The sequence below is a fragment of the Leptodactylus fuscus genome, chromosome 4 (assembly GCF_031893055.1).
Source record: "Leptodactylus fuscus isolate aLepFus1 chromosome 4, aLepFus1.hap2, whole genome shotgun sequence".
NCBI lineage: Eukaryota > Metazoa > Chordata > Amphibia > Anura > Leptodactylidae > Leptodactylus > Leptodactylus fuscus.
The window spans coordinates 219,163,066-219,191,013 of NC_134268.1; the positions used below are offsets into that span (position 1 = coordinate 219,163,066).

At 46.4% G+C, this 27,948-nt stretch overlaps 1 protein-coding gene across 1 annotated transcript; it reads left to right on the plus strand.

Annotated features, from left to right (window-relative positions):
• The first annotated feature begins 1,678 nt into the window (after positions 1-1,678).
• TSPAN13 (tetraspanin 13) lies at positions 1,679-27,840 on the plus strand. Its single transcript, XM_075271823.1, has 6 exons — positions 1,679-1,859; positions 21,408-21,575; positions 24,077-24,157; positions 24,693-24,806; positions 24,982-25,092; positions 25,375-27,840. Exons 1-6 carry the CDS (start codon positions 1,797-1,799, stop codon positions 25,447-25,449), a joined length of 612 nt encoding a protein of 203 aa, XP_075127924.1. The 5' UTR covers positions 1,679-1,796; the 3' UTR covers positions 25,450-27,840.
• Positions 27,841-27,948: the final 108 nt, after the last annotated feature.

Here is a 27,948-nt window from a genome sequence, read left to right on the forward strand (position 1 = left end):
TTCGGCGTGCGCCCCCGGCGCCGTACCCCTGCGTGCCTCCGCTCCCTCCCCCCCCCCCCCACTTGCTCCCGGGGGCCCCCTATCTACCACCTCTACCCCCGCCCTGCGCCACAGGACCCCTTAGCCAATTCCCTCTTTCTCCCCTTGCGCCTATGTCCTTTAACACCCTCACGGGCCCAACCACCCTCCAGTGGGCCCCCTGTCCCGCGCACCCTCCCGTCTCGGCGCCCCCCCCCTTCACGCCCCCCCCTTCCCTCCTCTCCAAACGCCCCCTCCCCTTCATCACCTGTTTTGTGGCCGCGGTCCACATATTTCCAGCAAAGTGGCGCAGTTATGTGTGTCAGTCGGAAGGCTGCGCGTGTGCTCACTATTGAACTGTAGTGCTTCTCCTTGGCCGCGCAGTGTCGCGGGTCTATAGCTCGCAGTTGTTCAGCAAAGATGGTGGCCCCGGAGCGTGGGAGAGGTAGGCTACAGGACTGTGTAACCCTAACTTGCGTGTGCAAGTTCCCCGGGTTTTTTTTGTGAGACTCCTGGCAAGCCCCCATGTAATTTAGTGACATCCAAAGTAGCCTATGTGTCAATCCACATGAAAAACTATATGTGTGGAAAATTTCAGCCCAATATGTTCAGCAGATTTCGCGTGATTGAGGGACAAACATCCAAACACACAAACATTCAAATTTATAATATTAATAGGATTTGAGACATTGAAGCTGCATATCCCTCCTGTGCCTCACCTTTACACAGACATAGAGAGAAAGACTGAAGCTGCATCCCCCTCGACTCCCCTCTCAGAATATCATACAGCTATTGAGAGACTCTGCAACTGCATCACCTCCTCTCCCCTCTCACAGCACCATACAGAAATTGAGAGACATTGCAGCTGCATCCCCCTCTTCTCCCCTCTCAGGACATCATATAGCCATTGTGAAACATGACTGTTGTATTCTGTACCGCCCCTCTCATATCATACAGACACTGAGTGGAGAGACATTGCAGCTGCATCCCCCTCCTCTTTGTCTACTATTTACTTTATTACTATAGATGGAATTCCCTTTCTGAATATTTACAGAGATCCTTCAGGTGGTGAAAAGAACTACCCCTACCACCAGGTGCCCCCCATATTGCAGCTGACGCTGGGGTGCTTGCAGGTTGCTCAGGGATTTGCTGCTTGTGGACACCTATGACAATGGTAAATGTAGAGGACATATGAAGGGCACTATGACAGCAGGATCAGACTACACAGGGGTTGTGTTGTAACCATAGGGACACAAAGGCCTGCACGAGAGCTGTGGACGCAAACCGTAGCCAGAGAATTACATCGATATTTATCTGGGACCCATTGGATCAATACAATAATAGTGGCAAAAGTTTATGGACCTTTAAAGTAAATACTCAGATGCTCCAAAAAGTCACCCTGGCAGCCCCTAAACCTGTATACCCTAATAGCATCTTCCTGGATGTGAGACCTAGCAGGGCACAAACTATAGACAGGGGACACCTTTGTCTGTCTGCTTAGGAAAGGGTTAACCTATGGAGTTACATTGTAACAAGTCATTATCAGCACAGGCTGCAGGTCCTGAGTCGCCCAGCAGAGGGCGCCCCCACCACAGCCTGCTATTATAATAGGTCTATATGTAAGAAAGAACCTCCCTCCTCCTTTATTCTCCACCTAAGACAAGAGGTGGGGAGACATTGGTCACAGCTGTCGCATCCCACAGCTCCTCAGCCCCTCAGCCCCCTGCCTGGCCCAGGACATCAGCACCCGGGGAGCCTGAAACTTGCAAGCAGCCAAGATGGTGTGTGGAGGCTTCACCTGCTCCAAGAACTCCTTGTGTGTCCTCAACCTGCTGTACATTGTAAGTATTGGGGTCCACCCCCTACTGGTCAGATAAGGGGGGGTTGGTCAGCATAGTCCTGCTCTGCACCTGCCCCCATTCATCAGCTGCTGGGGGAAAGTTCCAGCCCTGTATTGCCTGCCTGCCCTTTGCTGCCTTGTGCTGCCTGCCTGCTGCCCTGTATTACCTGCATTGTGCTGCCTGCTGCCCTGTATTACCTGCATTGTGCTGCCTGCTGCCCTGTATTACCTGCATTGTGCTGCCTGCTGCCCTGTATTACCTGCATTGTGCTGCCTGCTGCCCTGTATTACCTGCATTGTGCTGCCTGCCTTGTGCTGCCTGCTGCCCTGTATTACCTGCCTTGTGCTGCCCTGTGTTACCTTCCCTGTGCTGCCTGCTGCCCTGTGTTACCTGCCCTGTGCTGCCTGCCTTGTGCTGCCTGCCTGCTGCCCTGTATTGCCTGCCTGCTGCCCTGTGTTACCTGCCCTGTATTGCCTGCCTGCTGCCCTGTGTTACCTTCCCTGTGCTGCCTGCTGCCCTGTATTGCCTGCCTGCTGCCCTGTGTTACCTGCCCTGTGCTGCCTGCCTGCTGCCCTGTATTGCCTGCCTGCCTTGTGCTGCCTGCCTGCTGCCCTGTGCTGCCTGCCTGCTGCCCTGTATTGCCTGCCTGCTGCCCTGTGTTACCTGCCCTGTATTGCCTGCCTGCTGCCCTGTGTTACCTTCCCTGTGCTGCCTGCTGCCCTGTATTGCCTGCCTGCTGCCCTGTGTTACCTGCCCTGTGCTGCCTGCCTGCTGCCCTGTATTGCCTGCCTGCCTTGTGCTGCCTGCCTGCTGCCCTGTGCTGCCTGCCTGGATTGGGTTGCATCAGAAGAAGGAGGCAGATCAATATCCTGCTTGATAAACAGGATATTCTTACCAGGCTGGTATTTTTAGATGAGCAGAGCTCTGCTGTGGGAGATGAGGCGTCTGCCATGATCCAGGAGCTGCTGCTGCTGCTCATATACACTGTATATATGTAGTGTGGGGTGTATATAGCTTATATACTCTGCACTGTCACCTTGCTCTACACATGTGACATATTGGGATCACTGGATACATTTCTATTGTATTGTCATTATTGGATCGGTTTCTATTCTTGTTATTGGATACGTTTCGACACATTGTATCTTTCACGTTGCGGTTTCATTTATTGATATGTTTAGGCGTCCATGGAGCACTCTGGTAGATTTGTATCGCTGTCCTTAAGGCCTTGTACACACAGGCATGTTACAGATCCACGCTTTATATCCTTCTACCTTCATTCTGTTTCCATTACACGCGGTGTTCTAGGAGCATTGCGTCTATGCAGGCACCATATGGCGGCACGCGGCGTGCCTATGGGTTGATAAAACAGAACCATAGGGACCCCATGTGTTGACCTCCAGGCTTTGTGCACATGGCTCTTGGCATTCTTGAGGTCAGACCTAGCTGCAGTACCAGGGTTGGCCTATGGTGGCAGGATTTTGGGAAACAAATTCACTTTTGTAGTTTTTAAACAGTGGGTGTGAGATAAAAATGCGACTGGGGCCTGAGATGTGCGAACAGTGTCCTCTATAGGGGATATACGTTGTCCATTATGGCACGAGATACAGCATAAGTATTCTCCGTCTGACGCGTCTGTGCGGGAAATATTCAAGCTCTTGGGTTATCCGATGCGTTATATGTTCCGGCTATCATATATGTGAGACTATGGCCTATACTATCTATACCTGCCATTATATACATATACATAGGTGCCTATAATACCTACACCTGCCATTATATACACATATATAGCTCCTTATAATGTCTATGCATGCATACGAACATAGGTGCCTATAATATCTATACCTGCCATTATATACATAGGTGCCTATAATATATACACCTGCCATGATATACACATACATGGCCCTCTATACAGTAGGTCTCATGTTTCTGACCCATACACACAGGCTGTACATATGGAGAACAGTCAGCATGGAGGGGCCATGTAAAGCTCTCATTCTAGGACCCCGCGGAGTCGGCATCACCTCTGCACATAATATGATTTATATTCATATCCCCCCCTATAATTTGGCTTTACTGGGGTCTGTTCAGTCTGGTTCACTTTCGGCCATCACCCCTCCCTCTCCTGTGATTTCGGGCTCTTGGCCTGGTATGGGCTGGGATGTAGCAGGATGGCTTGTGTTACACCTGAATAATTCAGCACAGCGGCCTCTCCTCCTCCTCCTCTCAGGTCTCCTTCGCCTCCTGCTCCAGTTTTCACATGACAAGAGAAAGCCGAGAGCTGGAGTAGTAGTGTAATAAAATCTATTGGTGCCTGGAAACCATCAACAAGCAGACGGCTGCTATTACAGCATTATTTATAGTCTGTCCTACCTTGTATGCCATTGGGTTACTTTAGGTTTGGCGTTGTTTTTTGGCGGTATTTATCTATCAACTGTGCGGCACTTCCACTTACTGTGGTTTGGTATATTATTATGGCAGTGTATGGTGGGGGCAGCACAGTATAGCACTATTATTTATACAGCTGTATGGAAGTGGTGGGGGCAGGACAGTATAGCATAGGTATATGGGGGTGGTGGGGGCAGCACAGTATAGCATAGGTATATGGAGGTGGTGGGGGCAGCACAGTATAGCATAGGTGTATGGAGGTGGTGGGGGCAGCACAGTATAGCATAGGTATATGGGGGTGGTGGGGGCAGCACAGTATAGCATAGGTATATGGAGGTGGTGGGGGCAGCACAGTATAGCATAGGTGTATGGAGGTGGTGGGGGTAGCACAGTGTAGCATAGGTATATGGAAGTGGTGGGGGCAGCACAGTATAGCATAGGTATATGGAAGTGGTGGGGGCAGCACAGTATAGCATAGGTATATGGAGGTGGTGGGGGCAGCACAGTATAGTATAGGTGTATGGAGGTGGTGGGGGTAGCACAGTGTAGCATAGGTATATGGAAGTGGTGGGGGCAGCACAGTATAGCATAGGTATATGGAGGTGGTGGGGGCAGCACAGTGTAGCATAGGTATATGGAGGTGGTGGGGGCAGCACAGTATAGCATAGGTATATGGAGGTGGTGGGGGCAGCACAGTATAGCATAGGTGTATGGAGGTGGTGGGGGCAGCACAGTATAGCATAGGTATATAGAAGTGGTGGGGGCAGCACAGTATAGCATAGGTATATGGAGGTGGTGGGGGCAGCACAGTATAGCATAGGTGTATGGAGGTGGTGGGGGCAGCACAGTATAGCATAGGTATATGGAGGTGGTGGGGGCAGCACAGTATAGCATAGGTATATGGAGGTGGTGGGGGCAGCACAGTATAGCATAGGTATATGGAGGTGGTGGGGCAGCACAGTATAGCATAGGTATATGGAGGTGGTGGGGGCAGCACAGTATAGCATAGGTATATGGAGGTGGTGGGGGGCAGCACAGTATAGCATAGGTATATGGAGGTGGTGGGGCAGCACAGTATAGCATAGGTATATGGAGGTGGTGGGGGCAGCACAGTATAGCATAGGTATATGGAGGTGGTGGGGGCAGCACAGTGTAGCATAGGTATATGGAAGTGGTGGGGGCAGCACAGTATAGCATAGGTATATGGAGGTGGTGGGGGCAGCACAGTATAGCATAGGTATATGGAGGTGGTGGGGGCAGCACAGTATAGCATAGGTATATAGAAGTGGTGGGGGCAGCACAGTATAGCATAGGTATATGGAGGTGGTGGGGGCAGCACAGTATAGCATAGGTATATGGAGGTGGTGGGGGCAGCACAGTATAGCATAGGTGTATGGAGGTGGTGGGGGCAGCATAGTATAGCATAGGTGTATGGAGGTGGTGGGGGCAGCACAGTATAGCATAGGTATATGGAGGTGGTGGGGGCAGCACAGTATAGCATAGGTATATGGAGGTGGTGGGGGCAGCACAGTATAGCATAGGTATATGGAGGTGGTGGGGGCAGCACAGTATAGCATAGGTATATGGAGGTGGTGGGGGCAGCACAGTATAGCATAGGTATATGGAGGTGGTGGGGGCAGCACAGTATAGCATAGGTATATGGAGGTGGTGGGGGCAGCACAGTATAGCATAGGTATATGGAGGTGGTGGGGGCAGCACAGTATAGCATAGGTGTATGGAGGTGGTGGGGGCAGCACAGTATAGCATAGGTATATGGAGGTGGTGGGGGCAGCACAGTATAGCATAGGTATATGGAGGTGGTGGGGGCAGCACAGTATAGCATAGGTATATGGAGGTGGTGGGGGCAGCACAGTGTAGCATAGGTATATAGAAGTGGTGGGGGCAGCACAGTGTAGCATAGGTGTATGGAAGTGGTGGGGGCAGCACAGTATAGCATAGGTGTATGGAGGTGGTGGGGGTAGCACAGTGTAGCATAGGTATATGGAAGTGGTGGGGGCAGCATAGTATAGCATAGGTGTATGGAGGTGGTGGGGGTAGCACAGTGTAGCATAGGTATATGGAAGTGGTGGGGGCAGCACAGTATAGCATAGGTATATGGAGGTGGTGAGGGCAGCACAGTATAGCATAGGTGTATGGAGGTGGTGGGGGCAGCACAGTATAGCATAGGTATATGGAGGTGGTGGGGGCAGCACAGTATAGAATAGGTATATGGAGGTGGTGGGGGCAGCACAGTATAGCATAGGTATATAGAAGTGGTGGGGGCAGCACAGTATAGCATAGGTATATGGAAGTGGTGGGGGCAGCACAGTATAGCATAGGTGTATGGAGGTGGTGGGGGCAGCACAGTGTAGCATAGGTGTATGGAGGTGGTGGGGGCAGCACAGTATAGCATAGGTATATGGAGGTGGTGGGGGCAGCACAGTATAGCATAGGTATATGGAGGTGGTGGGGGCAGCACAGTATAGCATAGGTATATGGAGGTGGTGGGGGCAGCACAGTATAGCATAGGTATATGGAGGTGGTGGGGGTATCACAATATATTATCATTAACCCCCGAGTAAATGATGCTTAAGTAACCGGCCGAGGTTCCCCCGATCCGCCTTGTGCTCATCCTACAAAGTGGCGGCCATTCTGTAAATGGAGTGTTTGGCTCATATTTTGGCACAATTGGGCATAGACCAAAAACGCAACCACTTTTGCATCGGAGAACTGCCCAGCTCATGTCAGTAAGTTCCCCCCATTATGGTCATTGTTGGTACAAGGAGAGAGGCGGAACGTTGGTTGTGTCTCAGTGTACCACAGGGAGAGTTATGGCGGCACGTCCCGCGGTATGACTTCACAATGGCTGTGGCATTAAGGGGGAGTTTTTGTGCCCTCTCGGAGTTTGGGGGTCCGGCCATGTGACGTTTCTGTCCGGTTCATACCATCCCAGAAAGCAGTCTATGGCGTCACAACATACCAGAGAGCTGTGTACGGAGCAGGCACGAATGACACCCGGCGCCTTGTGCCAACGCTGTGCTATGGGGTGTTGTAATGTCATGTATCTCTACAACCGGTGTACGAGTGTTGGGCGGTTCCTTCTGACACAACTACACTGCACCGGCCGCCACTGTGGGGTATTACAGCCATATAGCACTATTATCCAGGCAGCCGTATGGACGTGGCATTGACCTGGCACCATTAGGGGCACATACTGTGTAGCGCTTATCAATTCGCCCCACCTCGTACAGCCCCTCTACCTGACCCATCCATCAAAGTTAATGGAACCGCACTTACCCCTGTCCCATGGATCTGTTCTCTTGGACTCTGACCAATCCTTGGAATCACACACACAAACCCTCAGCACCTCCTGCCGCCTCCAACTCAAGAACATCCATCGAATCTGCTCCTTCCTCACCCCGGAAACTGCTAAAATGCTCGTCCAGGCCCTCCTAGTCTCCTGCCTAGATTACTGCAACACCCCTCTCCATGGACATTATATCTGTATATTCTGTGTACTGTATGTAAACCCCCAAATATACAGCACCATGGGAGTAATATAATAATGTACAGAGCACCATGGGATTAATATAATAATGTATAGAGCACCATGGGATTAATATAATAATGTACAGAGCACCATGGGATTAATATAATAATGTACAGAGCACCATGGGATTAATATAATAATGTACAGAGCACCATGGGATTAATATAATAATGTACAGAGCACCATGGGATTAATATAATAATGTATAGAGCACCATGGGATTAATATAATAATGTACAGAGCACCATGGGATTAATATAATAATGTACAGAGCACCATGGGATTAATATAATAATGTACAGAGCACCATGGGATTAATATAATAATGTACAGAGCACCATGGGATTAATATAATAATGTACAGAGCACCATGGGATTAATATAATAATGTACAGAGCACCATGGGATTAATATAATAATGTACAGAGCACCATGGGATTAATATAATAATGTACAGAGCACCATGGGATTAATATAATAATGTACAGAGCACCATGGGATTAATATAATAATGTACAGAGCACCATGGGAATCCTATTAATATTATAAATGTGAAAGTTTGTGAGTTTGTGGGTTTGTGTGTTTGGATGTTTGCATGTTCGGATGTTTGTTCCTCAATCACGGAAAAACCGCTCCACCGATTTGGCTGAAATTTTCCACAAACATAGTTAATACACCCGATTAAACAATAGGCTACTTTTTGTCACAATATCGCACATACGTTTTTCCCAGGACCCCCACAAAACCCAAACTCACACCACTATCTCTGCAATCTCACACACTTTGGACCCCGATTTGGCTGAAATTTTCCACAAACATGGTCCCTACACTCGATTGCGCAATAGGCTACTTTTCGTCACAATAGCGCACATACGTTTTTCCCAGGACCCTTTGGATGTTCGGATGTTTGGCGGTCAATCACGCAAAAACCGCTCCACCAATTTGGCTGAAATTTTCCACAAACATAGTTAATACACTCGATTAAACAATAGGCTACTTTTCGTCACAATAGCGCACATATGTTTGTGCCAGGACCCCCACAAAACCCAAACTGACACCACCATCTCTGCACTCACACACTTTGGACCATAGCAAGCCACAAAATTCCTATTGCCCTCTACAGCCTCGCCCCTAACCCCACACAATCTCATATACATATACTTTACCACTTTGCCCCTCACCTTAACGATTCTCTACGAGGCGCTCTTTAACGCTCCGGAGCAGCCATGTTTGCCCCCACTACTCTGACAATCCGCGAAACCACCCACCCATGTCAATACCCCTAGGCGGTCTAATAAATGCAAAAAAAAAAGTTTTAAAAAAAGTAAAAAAAAAAATATACAAAAAATAAATAAAAAGGATTCAAAATTCAAATCACCCCCCTTTCCCTAGAACACACATAAAAGTAGTTAAAAACTGTGAAATACATACATGTTAGGTATCCGCGCGTCCTAAATCACCCGCTCTATAAAGCTATACAAATATTTTTCCTGTTCGGTAAACGCCGTAGCGGGAAAAATGGTCAAAAGTGCCAAACTGCCGTTTTTTCACTGTTTTGATTCTGCTAAAAATTTGAATAAAAAGTGATCAAAGCAATAACATTTCCCAAAACTGGTAGAACTACAAAGTACACCCGCTCCCGCAAAAAAAGACGCCCTATACATCCCCGTACACGCAAGTATAAAAAAGTTACGGCTGTCGGAATATGGCGCGTTTTCAAAAAATAATTTTTTAACACAGTTTTGGATTTTTTTTAAGGGGTCAAAATGTAAATAAAACCATATAAATTTGGTCTCCCCGGAATCGTAACGAAACACAGAATACAGGGGACATGTCATTTTGGTTGCACAGTGAACGCCGTAAAACCAAAGCCCGTAAGAAAGTCGCAGAAATGCATTTTTTCTTCAAATCCACCCCATTCTGAATTTTTTCCCTGCTTCCCAGTACATTATATAGAATAAATAATGGTGGCATCATGAAGAAAAATTTGTCCCAGGAAAAATTAAGACCTCATATGGCTCTGGGAGCGGAGAAATAAAAAAGTTATGGGGTTTAGAAGGAGGGGAGTCAAAAACGAAAATCACAAAATGCCATCGGCGGGAAAGGGTTAACTTCAAATACTTCTGTCCCAAAGTCACTATGTACAGTTTCTCACAACACCGTATATATAGCAGCTCAAATACAAAGTAACTGCAACACAAAAGTCTCACGTATGAATTACAGCAAAAACAAGATACAAACTTACATTTCATATCCCATACCTTATACACAGTACGAAAACCTTACCCGCGCCTGTATATACCCACTGCTACAATCACCGCAGACGAAGTCGCGGGTACCAGCTAGTAATATAATAATGTACAGAGCACCATGGGATTAATATAATAATGTACAGAGCACCATGGGATTAATATAATAATGTACAGAGCACCATGGGATTAATATAATAATGTACAGCACCATGGGATTAATATAATAATGTACAGAGCACCATGGGATTAATATAATAATGTACAGAGCACCATGGGATTAATATAATAATGTACAGCACCATGGGATTAATATAATAATGTACAGCTCCATGGAATTAATATAATAATGTACATCACAGTGGGATAAATATAATAATGTACAGCACCATGGAATTAATATAATAATGTACAGAGCACCATGGGATTAATATATAATGTACAGCACCATGGGATTAATATAATAATGTACAGAGCACCATGGGATTAATATAATAATGTACAGAGCACCATGGGATTAATATAATAATGTACATAGGACCATGGGATTAATATAATAATGTACAGCACCATGGGATTAATATAATAATGTACAGAGCACATTGGATTAATATAATAATGTACAGCACCATGGAATTAATATAATAATGTATAGAGCACCATGGGATTAATATAATAATGTAGAGAGCACCATGGGATTAATATAATAATGTACAGCACCATGGGATTAATATAATAATGTACAGAGCACCATGGGATTAATATAATAATGTACAGAGCACCATGGGATTAATATAATAATGTAGAGAGCACCATGGGATTAATATAATAATGTACAGCACCATGGGATTAATATAATAATGTACAGCACCATGGGATTAATATAATAATGTACAGCACCATGGGATTAATATAATAATGTACAGAGCACCATGGAATTAATATAATAATGTACAGAGCACCATGGGATTAATATAATAATGTACAGCACCATGGAATTAATATAATAATGTACAGAGCACCATGGGATTAATATAATAATGTAGAGAGCACCATGGGATTAATATAATAATGTACAGCACCATGGGATTAATATAATAATGTACAGAGCACCATGGGATTAATATAATAATGTAGAGAGCACCATGGGATTAATATAATAATGTACAGCACCATGGGATTAATATAATGTACAGAGCACCATGGGATTAATATAATAATGTACAGCACCATGGAACTAATATAATAATGTACAGCACCATGGGATTAATATAATAATGTACAGCACCATGGGATTAATATAATAATGTACAGAGCACCATGGGAATAATATAATAATGTACAGCACCATGGGATTAATATAATAATGTGCAGCTCCATGGGATTAATATAATAATGTGCAGCTCCATGGGATTAATATAATAATGTGCAGCTCCATGGGATTAATATAATAATGTACAGCACCATGGGGTTAATATACCGGACTCCTATACTCCTCATACAGCGCCACACCTGGTAACCTTTGTGCTGGCACGTCATGGGGCAATAATCTGTATATGTGTCATTGTGAGGCAGCAGGGTGACATGTGGCAGGGCTGTGACTGTTTGATTTAGAGGGGGGGGGGTATTTACTTTACAATTAAGTTTTACTTTTCCGCTTCTATAATCCTGTACCCTGCTGTGGGTTTTTGCGGTATGTCGTCCACCCGGTCTGGCCTGTTTGGTGACATTACTGCCATACCAGTCCTGGCCTTATAGTAGTGTATAGTGTATGAACTGGTGTGAATAGGCGCTGATCTCTGCAGTTATCTGACGTCTTCCTAGATAGAGCAGCCATGTCGTCACAGAGTCACCCAGGCTTCCTAGAAGTGCACGGCCCCTGCTGTCTATGGGGGTGCAGTAGTAGCTCATGCACTTGGCTTCTAGCACCTGATCGGGTCCATAGGGCCCCATAAGCAGACCCCGGGCCTGTGTCTCTGTGGCGTTGTCCTATAGGCTGCACCTGCCCGTAATACATTTGCTTCTTTCTCACTTTGTATTTGTAGCTTTATAAACCGGTTCTGCAGAGATAAGACTAGCTGTAGCCAACGGCTAAGAAACTACCGGGAATCTGTAGCCTTGTGTGTACCTGGAAGCCATTACTCGACTATTCCAGAATCGGAGTGGGATGTTTCATTCAACTGTTGAAATGTATAGTGCAGCACAGAGTATTTCAGGTTCAGACTATGGGACTAATGGTTTGAATGGACTGAATGGACATGTCTGCCTCTAAATGTATTGCTATGGGAGCCCCATGGGATGTATCTACCTAACTAGACTAGATTTTCCATTCAGGGCTCTGGGAAAGCTGGAGGCAGCAGTACTGTTATTGTGTCACCCAGCTTTCCTGAGACGTCAGACATTGACAGGACGGCCTATATATATATATATATATATATATATATATATATATATATATATATATATATATATATATATATCTCCTTGTACTTGTCAGTCTTGTGCTGACTCAGGTTCTGAGTCTCTGGTTGTAAATCACTGACTGTATGGAGAAAGGTCAGAAAGGAAAACGGATTCATAGGGCCGAGGTCAGAGCGGAGCGGCTGTCATAGGAGTGTCGGTCTATCGACTAGTAATGTCTGTGCTGTGATGGTGCGACATAATGGGAAACCTAAACTGCTGTATACTCTGTGGGCACTTATACTGTTATTAGATGTGGCTGGTACATATAGATATACACCCTGATATACGGCTGTCACTACCAGGTGGGCACTGATACCACTATTATATATGCCCTGATATACGGCTGTCACTACCAGGTGGGCACTGATACCACTATTATATATACCCTGATATACGGCTGTCACTACCAGGTGGGCACTGATACCACTATTATATACGCCCTGATATACGGCTGTCACTACCGGGTGGGCACTGATACCACTATTATATACACCCTGATATACGGCTGTCACTACCAGGTGGGCACTGATACCACTATTATATACACCCTGATATACGGCTGTCACTACCGGGTGGGCACTGATACCACTATTATATATGCCCTGATATACGGCTGTCACTACCAGGTGGGCACTGATACCACTATTATATATACCCTGATATACGGCTGTCACTACCGGGTGGGCACTGATACCACTATTATATACACTCTGATATACGGCTGTCACTACAGGGCGGGCACTGATACCACTATTATATACACCCTGATATACGGCTGTCACTACCAGGTGGGCACTGATACCACTATTGTATATACCCTGATATACGGCTGTCACTACCGGGTGGGCACTGATACCACTATTATATACACCCTGATATACGGCTGTCACTACCGGGTGGGCACTGATACCACTATTATATATGCCCTGATATACGGCTGTCACTACCAGGTGGGCACTGATACCACTATTATATACACCCTGATATACGGCTGTCACTACCAGGTGGGCACTGATACCACTATTATATACACCCTAATATACGGCTGTCAGTACCGGGTGGGCACTGATACCACTATTATATATACCCTGATATACGGCTGTCACTACCGGGTGGGCACTGATACCACTATTATATATATACCCTGATATACGGCTGTCACTACCAGGTGGGCACTGATACCACTATTGTATATACCCTGATATACGGCTGTCACTACCAGGTGGGCACTGATACCACTATTATATACACCCTGATATACGGCTGTCACTACCGGGTGGGCACTGATACCACTATTATATACACCCTGATATACGGCTGTCACTACCGAGTGGGCACTGATACCACTATTATATACACCCTGATATACGGCTGTCACTACCGAGTGGGCACTGATACCACTATTATATATATACCCTGATATACGGCTGTCACTACCGGGTGGGCACTGATACCACTATTATATACACCCTGATATACGGCTGTCACTACCGAGTGGGCACTGATACCACTATTATATATGCCCTGATATACGGCTGTCACTACCGGGTGGGCACTGATACCACTATTATATACACCCTGATATACGGCTGTCACTACCGGGTGGGCACTGATACCACTATTATATACACCCTGATATACGGCTGTCACTACCGGGTGGGCACTGATACCACTATTATATACACCCTGATATACGGCTGTCACTACCAGGTGGGCACTGATACCACTATTATATACACCCTGATATACGGCTGTCACTACCGGGTGGGCACTGATACCACTATTATATACACCCTGATATACGGCTGTCACTACCGGGTGGGCACTGATACCACTATTATATACACCCTGATATACGGCTGTCACTACCGGGTGGGCACTGATACCACTATTATATATACCCTGATATACGGCTGTCACTACCGGGTGGGCACTGATACCACTATTATATACACCCTGATATACGGCTGTCACTACCAGGTGGGCACTGATACCACTATTATATACACCCTGATATACGGCTGTCACTACCAGGTGGGCACTGATACCACTATTATATACACCCTGATATACGGCTGTCACTACCAGGTGGGCACTGATACCACTATTATATACACCCTGATATACGGCTGTCACTACCAGGTGGGCACTGATACCACTATTATATACACCCTGATATACGGCTGTCACTACCGAGTGGGCACTGATACCACTATTATATATATACCCTGATATACGGCTGTCACTACCGGGTGGGCACTGATACCACTATTATATACACCCTGATATACGGCTGTCACTACAGGGCGGGCACTGATACCACTATTATATACACCCTGATATACGGCTGTCACTACCAGGTGGGCACTGATACCACTATTATATACACCCTGATATACGGCTGTCACTACCAGGTGGGCACTGATACCACTATTATATACACCCTGATATACGGCTGTCACTACCGGGTGGGCACTGATACCACTATTATATACACCCTGATATACGGCTGTCACTACCAGGTGGGCACTGATACCACTATTATATACACCCTGATATACGGCTGTCACTACCAGGTGGGCACTGATACCACTATTATATACACCCTGATATACGGCTGTCACTACCGGGTGGGCACTGATACCACTATTATATATATACCCTGATATACGGCTGTCACTACCGGGTGGGCACTGATACCACTATTATATATACCCTGATATACGGCTGTCACTACCGGGTGGGCACTGATACCACTATTATATACACCCTGATATACGGCTGTCACTACCAGGTGGGCACTGATACCACTATTATATACACCCTGATATACGGCTGTCACTACCAGGTGGGCACTGATACCACTATTATATATACCCTGATATACGGCTGTCACTACCGGGTGGGCACTGATACCACTATTATATATACCCTGATATACGGCTGTCACTACCGGGTGGGCACTGATACCACTATTATATACACCCTGATATACGGCTGTCACTACCAGGTGGGCACTGATACCACTATTATATACACCCTGATATACGGCTGTCACTACCGGGTGGGCACTGATACCACTATTATATACACCCTGATATACGGCTGTCACTACCGAGTGGGCACTGATACCACTATTATATACACCCTGATATACGGCTGTCACTACCAGGTGGGCACTGATACCACTATTATATACACCCTGATATACAGCTGTCAGTACAGGGTGGGCACTGATACCACTATTATATATATACCCTGATATACGGCTGTCACTACCGGGCGGGCACTGATACCACTATTATATACACCCTGATATACGGCTGTCACTACCGGGTGGGCACTGATACCACTATTATATACACCCTGATATACGGCTGTCACTACTGGGTGGGCACTGATACCACTATTATATATACCCTGATATACGGCTGTCACTACCGGGTGGGCACTGATACCACTATTATATATACCCTGATATACGGCTGTCACTACCGGGTGGGCACTGATACCACTATTATATACACCCTGATATACGGCTGTCACTACCGGGTGGGCACTGATACCACTATTATATACACCCTGATATACGGCTGTCACTACCAGGTGGGCACTGATACCACTATTATATATACCCTGATATACGGCTGTCACTACCGAGTGGGCACTGATACCACTATTATATATATATATATATATACCCTGATATACGGCTGTCACTACCGGGTGGGCACTGATACCACTATTATATATACCCTGATATACGGCTGTCACTACCGGGTGGGCACTGATACCACTATTATATACACCCTGATATACGGCTGTCACTACCGGGTGGGCACTGATACCACTATTATATATACCCTGATATACGGCTGTCACTACCGGGTGGGCACTGATACCACTATTATATATACCCCGATGTCAGTACCGGGTGGGCACTGATACCACTATTATATACACCCTGATATACGGCTGTCACTACCAGGTGGGCACTGATACCACTATTATATATACCCTGATATACGGCTGTCACTACCAGGTGGGCACTGATACCACTATTATATATACCCTGATATACAGCTGTCACTACCGGGTGGGCACTGATACCACTATTATATATACCCCGATGTCAGTACCGGGTGGGCACGGGCCCCCGTATGGCTGTGGCATTAATAATCATGAGCGTCCCTTCCTGGATTCTTGGGGTTTCCTCCTTGGCGCCGGTGCGCGGTCTCCTGTTCTGTGACAGATGGAAATATACCAGCGCCCGGGATATCTGATAACCGGGAGGAAACAATCCGCCTGGTCCTGTAACGCCGCCACATGGTGTGATGAGAAGCTGGTGACATCTCAGGAACATGGTGACTGCTGCGGCGGCTGCGGTGTCATCACAGTGGCGTCTTCTCCTTTTCCAGGGTGTGATGTTCATTCCTGACCTGATTTATGATCCGCACTTCTGGAAGGTTCCGGCAGCTTCTGTTCCCGATAACCTAAAGCGGAGACATAAGGCGGAGGGCGGTCAGCAATGGCCTGAGGTCTGGGGGCTGCAATGGGTCGGCATCTCTATAGTAACATCTCTATGATGACATTCTGGTTGCGCATGGGCGACACCATCTCTACGGGTGATCAGATTTACGGCTTTATCTGCAGCTCTTTCCTCCGCGCGCCGGTCGTGGACAGACAGGGGAATCTCTTCTGCGTCCTCCATTCTCTCGCCTCTGTTCCCACTGCATTGGCGTCGCCCGCCCGCTCTGAGGCATCATCTGTGTGTGGATGCGCACGCACTTGTTTCCATGGAGACGGCCTGCACCGTTCAGCCATTGTCGCGGCTTCTGAAAGATTCAGTCGCCCACTCACTAATGGCTTTGACAAGGGGTTAAGTAGCCGTGTCACATTTCACTTGGTGGATGGAGGGGGCGCTGTGTGAGCGCCGGGCCTGGGAACATGGATCCCGCACACCCCAGGACCCATGCTCAGTCTCTCCGGGGTCCTTCACTCTTCATTTAGCATCAGAGTCCCCAAAGACAAGATCACCCAGCTTTCCCAGACTCCCAAATCACAAATCGTGTTGCCACTCATGGGTTTGGGGCAGCTTTATATCCGTATGGCCATTACTACCCCCAGCCCAGGGCATATACCCCAGACTCACCGACTACTATAGAGACATGTAAGAAGTGGCATGAGGTTTATATACTGTAGGCCCCTGACCTAATATGACCCAGACCCCCTCCATTACATAACAAGAACAGACCCCAAGCCGGGCCCCTAAAGTGATACCACCCAAAGCTAAGCCCCCCTGACTGGTTTGGATCTCATAAACTGACGTGGACCTCAGGCCTGAGCCCCTAAACCAGTGTGGACCTCGTAGACTGGTATAGACCCCCTGCCCGATACCCTGTATGGACCCCAGGCAGGACCCCTAGACTGCTAAGGACCACTTAGACCGGTACGGTAGAGACATCGGGATGGACCTAATAAACCAGTACAGACCCCCTAAACTAGTACGGACCCCCTAGACTGGTATAGACCCCCTGCCCGATACCCTATGTAGACCAGTATGGACCCCAGGCAGGACTCCTAGACTGCTAAGGACCACTTAGACCGGTACGGTAGAGACATCGGGATGGACCTAATAAACCAGTACAGACCCCCTAAACTAGTACGGACCCCCTAGACTGGTATAGACCCCCTGCCCGATACCCTATATAGACCAGTATGGACCCCAGGCAGGACTCCTAGACTGCTAAGGACCACTTAGACCGGTACGGTAGAGACATCGGGATGGACCTAATAAACCAGTACAGACCCCCTAGACTGTATGGACCCCCCAAGCCAAACCCCTAGACTGACATGGGCACCAGGCTGGAACCAGTAGGCTAGTATGGACCTCCTAGACTGGTATAGACCCCCAGCCCGATACCCTATATAGACCAGTATGGACCCCAGGCAGGACCCCTAGACTGCTAAGGACCCCTTAGACCGGTACGGTAGAGACATCGGGTTGGACCTAATAAACCAGTACAGACCCCCTAAACTAGTACGGACCCCCTAGACTGGTATAGACCCCCTGCCCGATACCCTATATAGACCGGTATGGACCCCAGGCAGGACTCCTAGACTGCTAAGGACCACTTAGACCGGTACGGTAGAGACATCGGGTTGGACCTAATAAACCAGTACAGACCCCCTAGACTGGTATGGACCCCCAAGCCAAACCCCTAGACTGACATGGGCCCCAGGCTGGAACCAGTAGGCTAGTATGGACCTCCTAGACTGGTACAGACCCCAGGCCAAAACCCCTAAACTGGGCCCCTAGGCCTAGACTGGTACAGGAATGAAGATGTTCTCTACGGTGGGTGAAGGGACTGAAGAGAGGGGAGTATTTAGCCAAGACATGCCTGGAGAGTGGGCAAGTGGGATTGTACCCAGCTTTTCCTAGTCCTGAATATCCGTTTGACCTAGTTTTGTAATGATACATGGCCTCCTGCTCTTTCAGTCATTTCACATTCAGGACTATTGGAAAGCTGAGTCACGAAGCGTATGTAATAACGTTCTTGCGTGTCACCCAGCTTTCCCATACTCCAGAATAGCGATTCCACCCAGCATTGCCTCACTTGCTTCTCTATTAGCCCCAATACATTGGAAAGCGGAGTGACCACATCTGTAGGTACCGTATGGTGACTAGACTCAATCACTCAGCTTTCCTTGAGTCCCGAATAGCAATATTCCCTAGATCTGTCATGGGGCGTATCCTTTTTTCCTTTCAGGGCCATTGGAAAGCTGAAGGACACGCTATAGATAGGGGACAGTGGTTGACATCCAGCTTTCCCAGACACAGATATAAGCAAACAAAAAAAAAAGACTAAATCTCATTAACCCCCTGAGGGAGACCTGAATCTTTTTATTTTGGGGATTTTCGCTCTGAGGTGCGGTCTGTATCAGGAATGTGGCCGTTGCAGCAGATCGGGCCTCGGTGACCTTTGTGGGCGAAGCCGGAGATTAAGCTGCTTTATTGTCGCTGTCGCTCTAATTCCGGGTTCTGACACAAATGTCCATTGTCCTGCAGAATTGGACGGAGCTGCTGATGTTCTATTGTGGTGAGGTTCCCTTTAAGACCGTTTTGTACTTTTATGGAACCCTGGCCTTAAAGGGGAAGTCCACTTGCGTGCCATATTTGACAGCTAAAATTTACATAAAAGTTCACCAACCTTGTAAATCCTTCCCTTTATGTATTTTGCACTGATTTCGATCTCTGTCCTTGTTTTCTCCATTCACACCCAAAGAGAGAACCTGACCGATTCTTGTTTGTGACAAGTCATGTACTTGATCTAAGCTTGCGGTGTGAGCAGAGGATAAAGCAATATATCATTAGAATGCAGATCGGGATAAGAATTTCTGCAGATTTAGGGTGTGTATACTTTTGCAGCCGGTTATGCATAATAATGCAGTGATGTGTTTGCAGCTCCTATGCAGACCTATGTGCAGAGCGACCCTGTGTAGTCAGAGCTTGTAGTCGTGGAAGGAAGCCCTGGAAATGTCTGTAGGAAGAAGAGGATACGAGGCCATCGTGTTCTCTACCCCATCAATCCATCACTGGGCTCCGAGCAAGACCAGGAAACGAATGTACTTTTTCCTTTGAGGAAACGTTTCTCAAAGATGTAGCAGAGCCGAGTGTGTGTTGGTATTTCATTGTTTGCAAAGGGATTTTACAGTGGAAAGTTTTACAACCTTTTTGTTTCTTGTTTTAGTTCCTTACTGGTGTCAGCGGGGCTGTAGCTATATACTTATTGGCCCTGGTGGGCTAGGACATGAATGGGGTTAAACTGGTGGTCTAGGACAATGTCTGTATGCCTGGTGGTCTTGGGAATCAGGGGGGTTAGATAACACCTGTAAGGCTGGTGGACGATGACAGTAAAGGCATTAGTGGCAGCACCCCTGGTGGTCTAGGGCTGTAAGTGGTAAGGGTCAGTATTCCTGGAGGGCTAGGACAGTGAGGGGGATAATTCCGGTATCCGGTGGTAATGGTGAGCTGGGTCAGTAAAGGGGTTTTTGTCCATCTACTTGGACTAAGGCAGGGAAGGGTTTGATGTTGGGATCCCGGGTGGTCTTAATATTCATGGTGGAAGGGTTAATGCTACAATGTGACCTAGATGGAGCAGATAGACACTACGCTTCGCCCCATGATCAGGCAGAGTGTTCCAGGAGAGCTCTGCCTGATCAGCGTTAGTAGGGTGAGGGGTACTAGTTCGCCCCTGGGCATCTGTAGGTTGTGCCCTCCACACAGCGCCCCCTATCTTCCCTTCCCTGTGAGTGACTGTAGGGGAGATTTTCTGTATATTAGCGGAGTGACGCTTTAGATCTAGTCGGTGCTGATGTCATCCCCTTACACAGAAACCTCTGAGTCACGTATGTGGCCATCCAGGACATGGGCGAGTTTCAGTGGAGGCTCCGTCCTCATCACCAAAGTATTTCTAGTGTGTTATTCATTACTTGGGAAAGCTGAGTAGAATTTTAGAACTTTCCTAGAATCCAAAGTGACGCATAGCCAACCCCTGCTTAATCGCCCGACATTATAAGGTCAATTTCAGGACTCCAGAAAAGCTGGGTGCCTCTTATGTCAAATCATTAGACTTTTTGCCTGGCCATTTCCTTGTCACTCAGCTTTCCCAGAAGCAGAAATCTAGCAAGACAGTGAACGCTCTCCTTCTCCAGACTCCTTAGTACACAGTCGGATGTATTTGTGTATAACTAGAATATCATGACGAAGTTTGCCATGCAGAACTCTAGAAAAGCTGGATGGAGGACTTAAAGGTGGTCAAATTGTCATCACCCAGCTTTCCCAGAAACAGAAGAAAATGACGGATAACTTTGCCTTCTGCTCTCTTCTAGATGGTCAGCCTCCTGCTCATCGGCATTGCCGCCTGGGGCATCGGATTCGGTCTCATCTCCAGTTTCCGTGTGGTCGGAGTCGCTGTCGCAGTCGGGATCCTCCTGTTCCTCATTGCCCTCGTAGGGTTAATTGGAGCCATTAAACATCACCAAGTGTTACTATTCTTTGTATCCTTTGTACAGTCTTCGCCATGTTCAGGTTTCGTAAGACAGGTAAACTTTATACCGCTATTATCTGTCATATCTGCTATGTCAGTATATTGGGAAGATCTGCCACCAAGTTGTCGACCTAAGTCCTAAAGTTCCAGGTGATTCCCCAGGACACGATTACGCAGGAACTTGGGTCTAAACCAAAACAACAGATACCTGCAGCCGCCACCAGGGGGAGCCAAGTACATACACCTAGGACTGAGAGCCATAGGAAACACATACATGTGAAAGTAGGGAGCGCCATCTAGTGGTGGCTACAAGCAGATAGAATAGTGTTATTAGTGATAGCTGTGTATTATTAGATTACTAGTAATATGTATTATCACAATTATTGTATCATTATTAATATTTCAATGATGATAATAAATCTAATAATATATTTGTGACCGTCGATCCTACTGATTTCCAGGGCTTTGATCTCTCTATAGATCCCTTTCTATTCTGGAAATCAGTGGTCGTCTCAGCTCACGGCTCCGCCGATGTCGTCTCCTCGCCTGGTCATGTGACTTGTCAGCAGTTCATATACTTGGACTTTCCCCTTTAATAAATATTTGACAGGAAAATGTGCCATTCAGGAATGTAAAAAAGTTGGATGAGCCACAGTTCTACCTACAATGCATTATTTCATTTCCTCTGCTTCCCCCCCCCCCCCAGAGACGCTAGAAACCGTACCAGCTTAATACTTGTCACAGCGGAGGGTTTGTTACACTTGTATCAGTCTAGATACAGCGGGACCCCGGACTGATACATTGTAGCAGAGAGATTGGTGCTGCTGCTGCTGCTGTGCATTGTCTATTCTGGATACTATTGTAACAAACCCTCAGCTGTGAGAAGCTCTGGCCCTCTTATAAGTTTTCAGGTTCTGGATATTCATAAGAATATTCCAATTCACTGACAGCAAGCAGAGATCTTGAATTGTGTGATGGATTGTACATTAAAGTCTGTTAGCAAACTGCAGAGCTATACAATAATTAAAGGGGTGTTCTTAAAGGGGTTTTAGCACCCCACCAATCCTGCAGCAGGGATTCAGTGCAGAATCTTCCTTAAGGGTAAGGCCGCAGCAAAAAAAGCACTGCAGGAAGAACGGCGATGACTTCCTCTTAAAGGGGATGTTGAACTAAATCCGCTTGACTTCTCATCTTAGAGACATCAGGGTCCCAGTGATCACCATTGTTTAGTGACCTAAGCCCTGACTCCGTCACTTCTGCGGTCGGTGCGGTTTGGCGGTATATTCCGCTGTCTTTACTGTCACACGCTCAGACAATCCCACAATGAGATTCTACAACAATTGTCTGGCAGGGTTTATTCCCAGTGCGACGCTTTGCAGCACCAGTGACTGGTTACAGTGTGTCACGCGGCGTGTCGTAACTGGCCCCGGGCGGTGCGGCCGTCAGGTGTGGCCCTGAGTCACCTTGTCATGTAATAGCCGTGTTTGGTTAGTGGGAGCAGCTGCAGGGACAATGCAGACAGGACGGGTTATTACAGCGCCACGTGGAGCCCGGGGAAGGCTGCGGAGTCAGAACATGACAGCTTACTTTTTGTTTTTTACTCCTCACCTTCCAGAAGACGTCACTTTTTTAATGTTATTATTTTGCCATTCGCTTTGCTGTATAAGGGCTTATTTTTTGCGGGTTGGGTTGTTCTTTATAGAGGCTATATTTAATATTCTGTGCTGTGTGTTTTGTTTTTTTTAGACACCCCCCCCCCCCCCCCCCCACACACACACACTAGGAGACTTGCACCCCAGGGTGTCTGATCACCAGTACAATATACTGCAGTACGACAGTGTTGCGGTATATTGTACAGTCCATTATTTTGTATGGCAGCCTGTGATAGTGTGTTAATGTCTGACCTGGAAGCCTTCAGTAACTTCCCAGCTGTCATAGAGACAGACGGCTGCCCTGGGCGATAGCGCTCAGGAAGAACATGGCGACGTTCATGCGCCGTCTGTCAACAGATGTAACTGATGCACCTGAAGGGTTAACGCTTGTGATCCTGAGCGGGTGCCATATTTAAAGTACAGACCTCTGCCGTATTAGGCAAGGGGTTAAAGCAGACAATCATGGCAAGTTGCAATACCAGACACAACCTTTAGGCTGGTGTGGCGCTGTTTTCAGAAAGAAGCGGCTGTTTCTTCTAATCCTGGACTTCATATATTTAGCAGACCTATTTACTATGGGATGGATCCATCAAGATCTCGGCAGGGAATAGAAACCTTCTTGTATAGACCTGACATCTCGCACAGCAAAAAGTTCATTGCTAAAAATTGTATCCAATCTAGACAAATCTCTATAATTGAATAAATGTAACCTGTGCTGATACATTGTAACAAACTCTGACAAGAGAGATCCAGATGTGAGTGCAGGTGAGATCAGGGGATGGCGGTGTCTGTGATTTGGGGGGCTGTTAGTTAGGCGGCAGTCTGATACGTGTGCGGCCTCCTTAACCCGCCCCCGCAGTACATGATCATCCTCTTCCTGGTGTTTATCGTCCAGTTCTCTGTGTCCTGCGCGTCTCTGGCATTAAACAGCCAGCAGCAGGTAAGTGTCCCCCCACCCCCCCGTCCTGCGTCCCCCCGTATCCCATCCGGTATCCTTTAAATTACTTTTCTATTTATATGTAATTTTTGCTTTTCCATTCACTTCCCAATTTCAATCACATGGTGCAAACTTTTGAGAATTTTTTTTTTAAATTTTTTTTAAAAATTAAAATATTTTAAAATCCAATTTTTTATTAAATTAAAAAATCCCTAAGCTAATGGTTATACCCCCCCCCCCCCCCCATTAGGATCCTTCAGGGTCCCGCCATATTTTGGCCTCCACATAATACACAATAGATTTTACGCAATGTACTTCTGTGCCTTCAGCTCCCTCTACAGGTCATGTGTAGCATAGCAGCGCACCTAAGGGTAACCCCTGTGTACTGTAATGGCTCGGTCTTGCCTGAAGTCAGAGCATATCCTCTACTAATAGATGAGACCTTGAGCCGGAGGATAAAATGGACAATCCCTTTAAGCCTCCACATAGTGAGGACTATGCCTTAGAAGAATATATTGATTTCTTGTTTCTGGTGCAGAACGAGCTCCTGGAAGTCGGGTGGAACCACACAGCCACGGCCAAGGCCGACATCGAGAAAAGCTTAGACTGCTGCGGATTTCACTACTATGATAAGAACGAATCTTGTGCAGCGGTAAGTGTACACCGTACTTCCTGCAAACTGCAAGGAAGGTCATAGGGTGACATATTGCCCTGCTGCTTCTATGCGGTGTCCTGAATGTTTGAGCCAGCTGCAGGAAAATGGAGTCTGGGTAAAATATATTCTAATGGCGGCCATATTGTCTTATTTTGGTTTGTTTTCCCTGCAGTCTTGTTACCCAACCCCTAATTGTAGAACGTGCGGATCCATCATTGAGCAGCACGCCCAGGAAGTGCTGCGAGTGGTCGGAGGGGTCGGCTTCTTCTTCAGCTTTACTGAGGTAGGTACATTGTGGTATGTTCCGATGGTCGCTATATTTAAAGGGGTGGTCCAGGACTCTGATATTGAGCTCCACTTCCTCTTCTCAGGCCAGTGACATCACGTCCACTGGTCATGTGACCGTGCTGCCTTTCGTTCAAGTGAATGGGGCTGAGTGCGCAATACCAAGCACAGCCTATATACAGTGTGTGGCGCTGTGCTTAGTTGGTATTGGATATCATAGCCCCGGAAAACACCGCTTTATGATAAAATTTTCAATTTTTTTACATTTTATTTTTTTTAGATCCTCGGTGTTTGGCTGACTTACAGATACAGAAACCAGAAGGATCCCCGGGCCAACCCCAGCGCCTTTCTTTGATTGAAATCCCTTTTGTAAGACTTTTCCTCGTCACCTTCCCTGCTGAAGACTCTGCAGCTCCTCTGATTGCTGTGGTTGGTTTGGTTTGAAGGATTCCTCTCCTTTTTTTTTTTTTTTTTTTTTTTACCTTTTTTATTTCTGTTTTACCCTTTTACAAGGAATATAAAAATGACAATTTTTTAAGTCAAAAGCTTGAAGGAAGGAGAAAACCCCCCACTAAGAATACAAAAAAACCTCTAAATTCCGGGTATTCATAAAAGCCACTGGTAAAATAAAAACACAAAAAAATCAAAAACTGCAGTAGATTTTAAGTACCAGATATAAGGAGATTATCGGTCATTCCTCTTTATTTTAAGATCATATTTTTTCATGTTTTTTTTAAGGGGGAGAATCTCTCTCGCTCCGCGTGGGAGGGCTTGTTGAGGCCACACCCTTTTTAGCCTTTGCAGTTCAGGGGCGGGGCTGTATATTGTAAAAGAATTTGGTTTGGTACGTTACATTTCAAAGTAAATAGTTAAGAATTGTTTCTCACTGCAATAACTGCAATTAGTATTACCTGTGCAGTATCGGTGTCTATTACTTTTTTGTGGACTGCCCATTCTAGTTGATCCCTCCCCTGAGGACCTCTGTGTACTAAGAGGGAGTCTCCGTCCACCAGATGACATTAGTGTTGCCTGTAAATAGAGACCCTCTTCTTAGTTCTCCCAAAATAAGGGGCCATGTCAAGGGGGCCAAGCAACTATATGTCAATATGGAAGTAAAAAAATATATATATTTTGGCCCTAAATTTTTATGTTTTTTGTGGATGAGAAACTGGAATAAAATCTCATTTCTAGGGCATTTCAGCTGCTTACAGCGACATCACTGGAGTTTATGGAACAGAATTGTCCGTACTACTGATTAAATATGCTCAGGATATTTGCGCTTTAGAAATTTGCATAAATAATTTTTGTAAAAAAAAAAAAATTCAATTGTATAGGTGCAATAAACCGGCACACAGAGATCCTGACTCTTGTTGGGCCGTCAGGTTTTCGGGACCAGTTGTCTTCAACTATGTCGCCACCTCTGCTTAAACTGATACATTGTTATATCTGAGGAGGTGGAGCATAATGACTTAGTAGCCCCGCCCATGAGGATCCTTATCTTAACATCTCAGCCGATCCCACAACTAATTGAATAACCTACAATTCACCTGTTTAGGCTTAGAAATACTTTGCACTGATTTACTAAGGCCTGTATGTTTAATATTTATAGAAAATGTGCACTCGCTATTTAAGAAGGTGTCATCCCCTTCTTAAAGGAATCTCACACGTTATATAAAGGGACGATGATTATCTTAGACCGCCTGCCCTGTAGAGCAGTAGGTGAATAGAGTAGGACTGGAATAAATATAATTTTTTTTTTTGGTCTTATTTTTGGCATGATCCTTATTTTGTGTTACTCATATTGCTGTAATAATAAAACATTTTCTAATCTGTAGCAGTTTCGGGGTTCATAGCATTTCATTGACCCCCTGATTTGACTCCTTTGCAGCCTACTGGTATCAAATGCAGCAGTATACGTGTATGGGGCAGACAGGATTAAAGGATTAGTGCCACTCTTATCTCCAGGCTGTATTTGGTATTGCAGGCAGAGCTGCAATACCCAACTTGGCCTGAGACTGTGTATGGCGCTGTTTCTGTAAGTAAACTACCCCTTTCACTCACCCCCGCTTCTACATACACAACAGTAAATAATTTGACTACTTGTTGCTGCCACCAGAGGGCGACATGTAAACAGCATCTATTCACATATAGAGTTAGACCTCCCTCTGGTGGTGATAATGTGCAAATACAATTGTGTGTATGGATCGGGGATGGGGCATAAGGACAGAGAATTGGGGCAGTATCCTAAACAAATGCACCTTAAATATATTAGGAAAATAGTTGCCTTTATTTCCACTGCTGGATTCTTAGACCACACATTACAATAGAAGGCACCCTTTAATACGTGGCCCCCAGATCGGTGGTCTCCAGGGTGTCCGATCGTGCTGGGAGTTGTAGTGACAGGTTGGAGACCACTGCCCTGCCCCCTTGTATCTGTTGTATTTGATGGGTCTCAGGACAGAGGGGCAATGACGGGACATCACATGTACAAGAGCCCTTGGTCGCTCAGTCGCTTGTTTTACGACAGTCGGTAAACAAAACGCAAAAATCGTCACAATTACTGACCCCCCCAACCTCACTCCCGTTTTTCCGGCAATATCTTTATACGGATCCATGTCTTGTCTCTCGATTGTATTTCAGTTCCTTCGCCTATTTTTGTGTGTTCTGTCCAGTTTTAATGCTGTGAACATGGAATTATTTTTTTTTTTTTAGTTACAGAATTTCTCGATTTGCACTGCAGAAATGACTAGAAAAAATAAAAAAATTGATAAATCAAATCTGTCTTGTGTGTCCTCTTTGGGGCCCGTATCTGTTATCGGGTCACTGTAGCATCTGTGAGAGCCGGTGGTAACTA

Excerpts from the sequence above, each read along its gene's own strand:
- TSPAN13 (XM_075271823.1), top strand. The coding sequence starts at position 1,797 with ATGGTGTGTGGAGGCTTCACCTGCTCCAAGAACTCCTTGTGTGTCCTC. Across the intron at positions 1,860-21,407 it reads TCCTCAACCTGCTGTACATT|ATGGTCAGCCTCCTGCTCAT; the intron begins GTAAGTATTGGG and ends GCTCTCTTCTAG. Across the intron at positions 21,576-24,076 it reads ACCAAGTGTTACTATTCTTT|TACATGATCATCCTCTTCCT; the intron begins GTATCCTTTGTA and ends CCGCCCCCGCAG.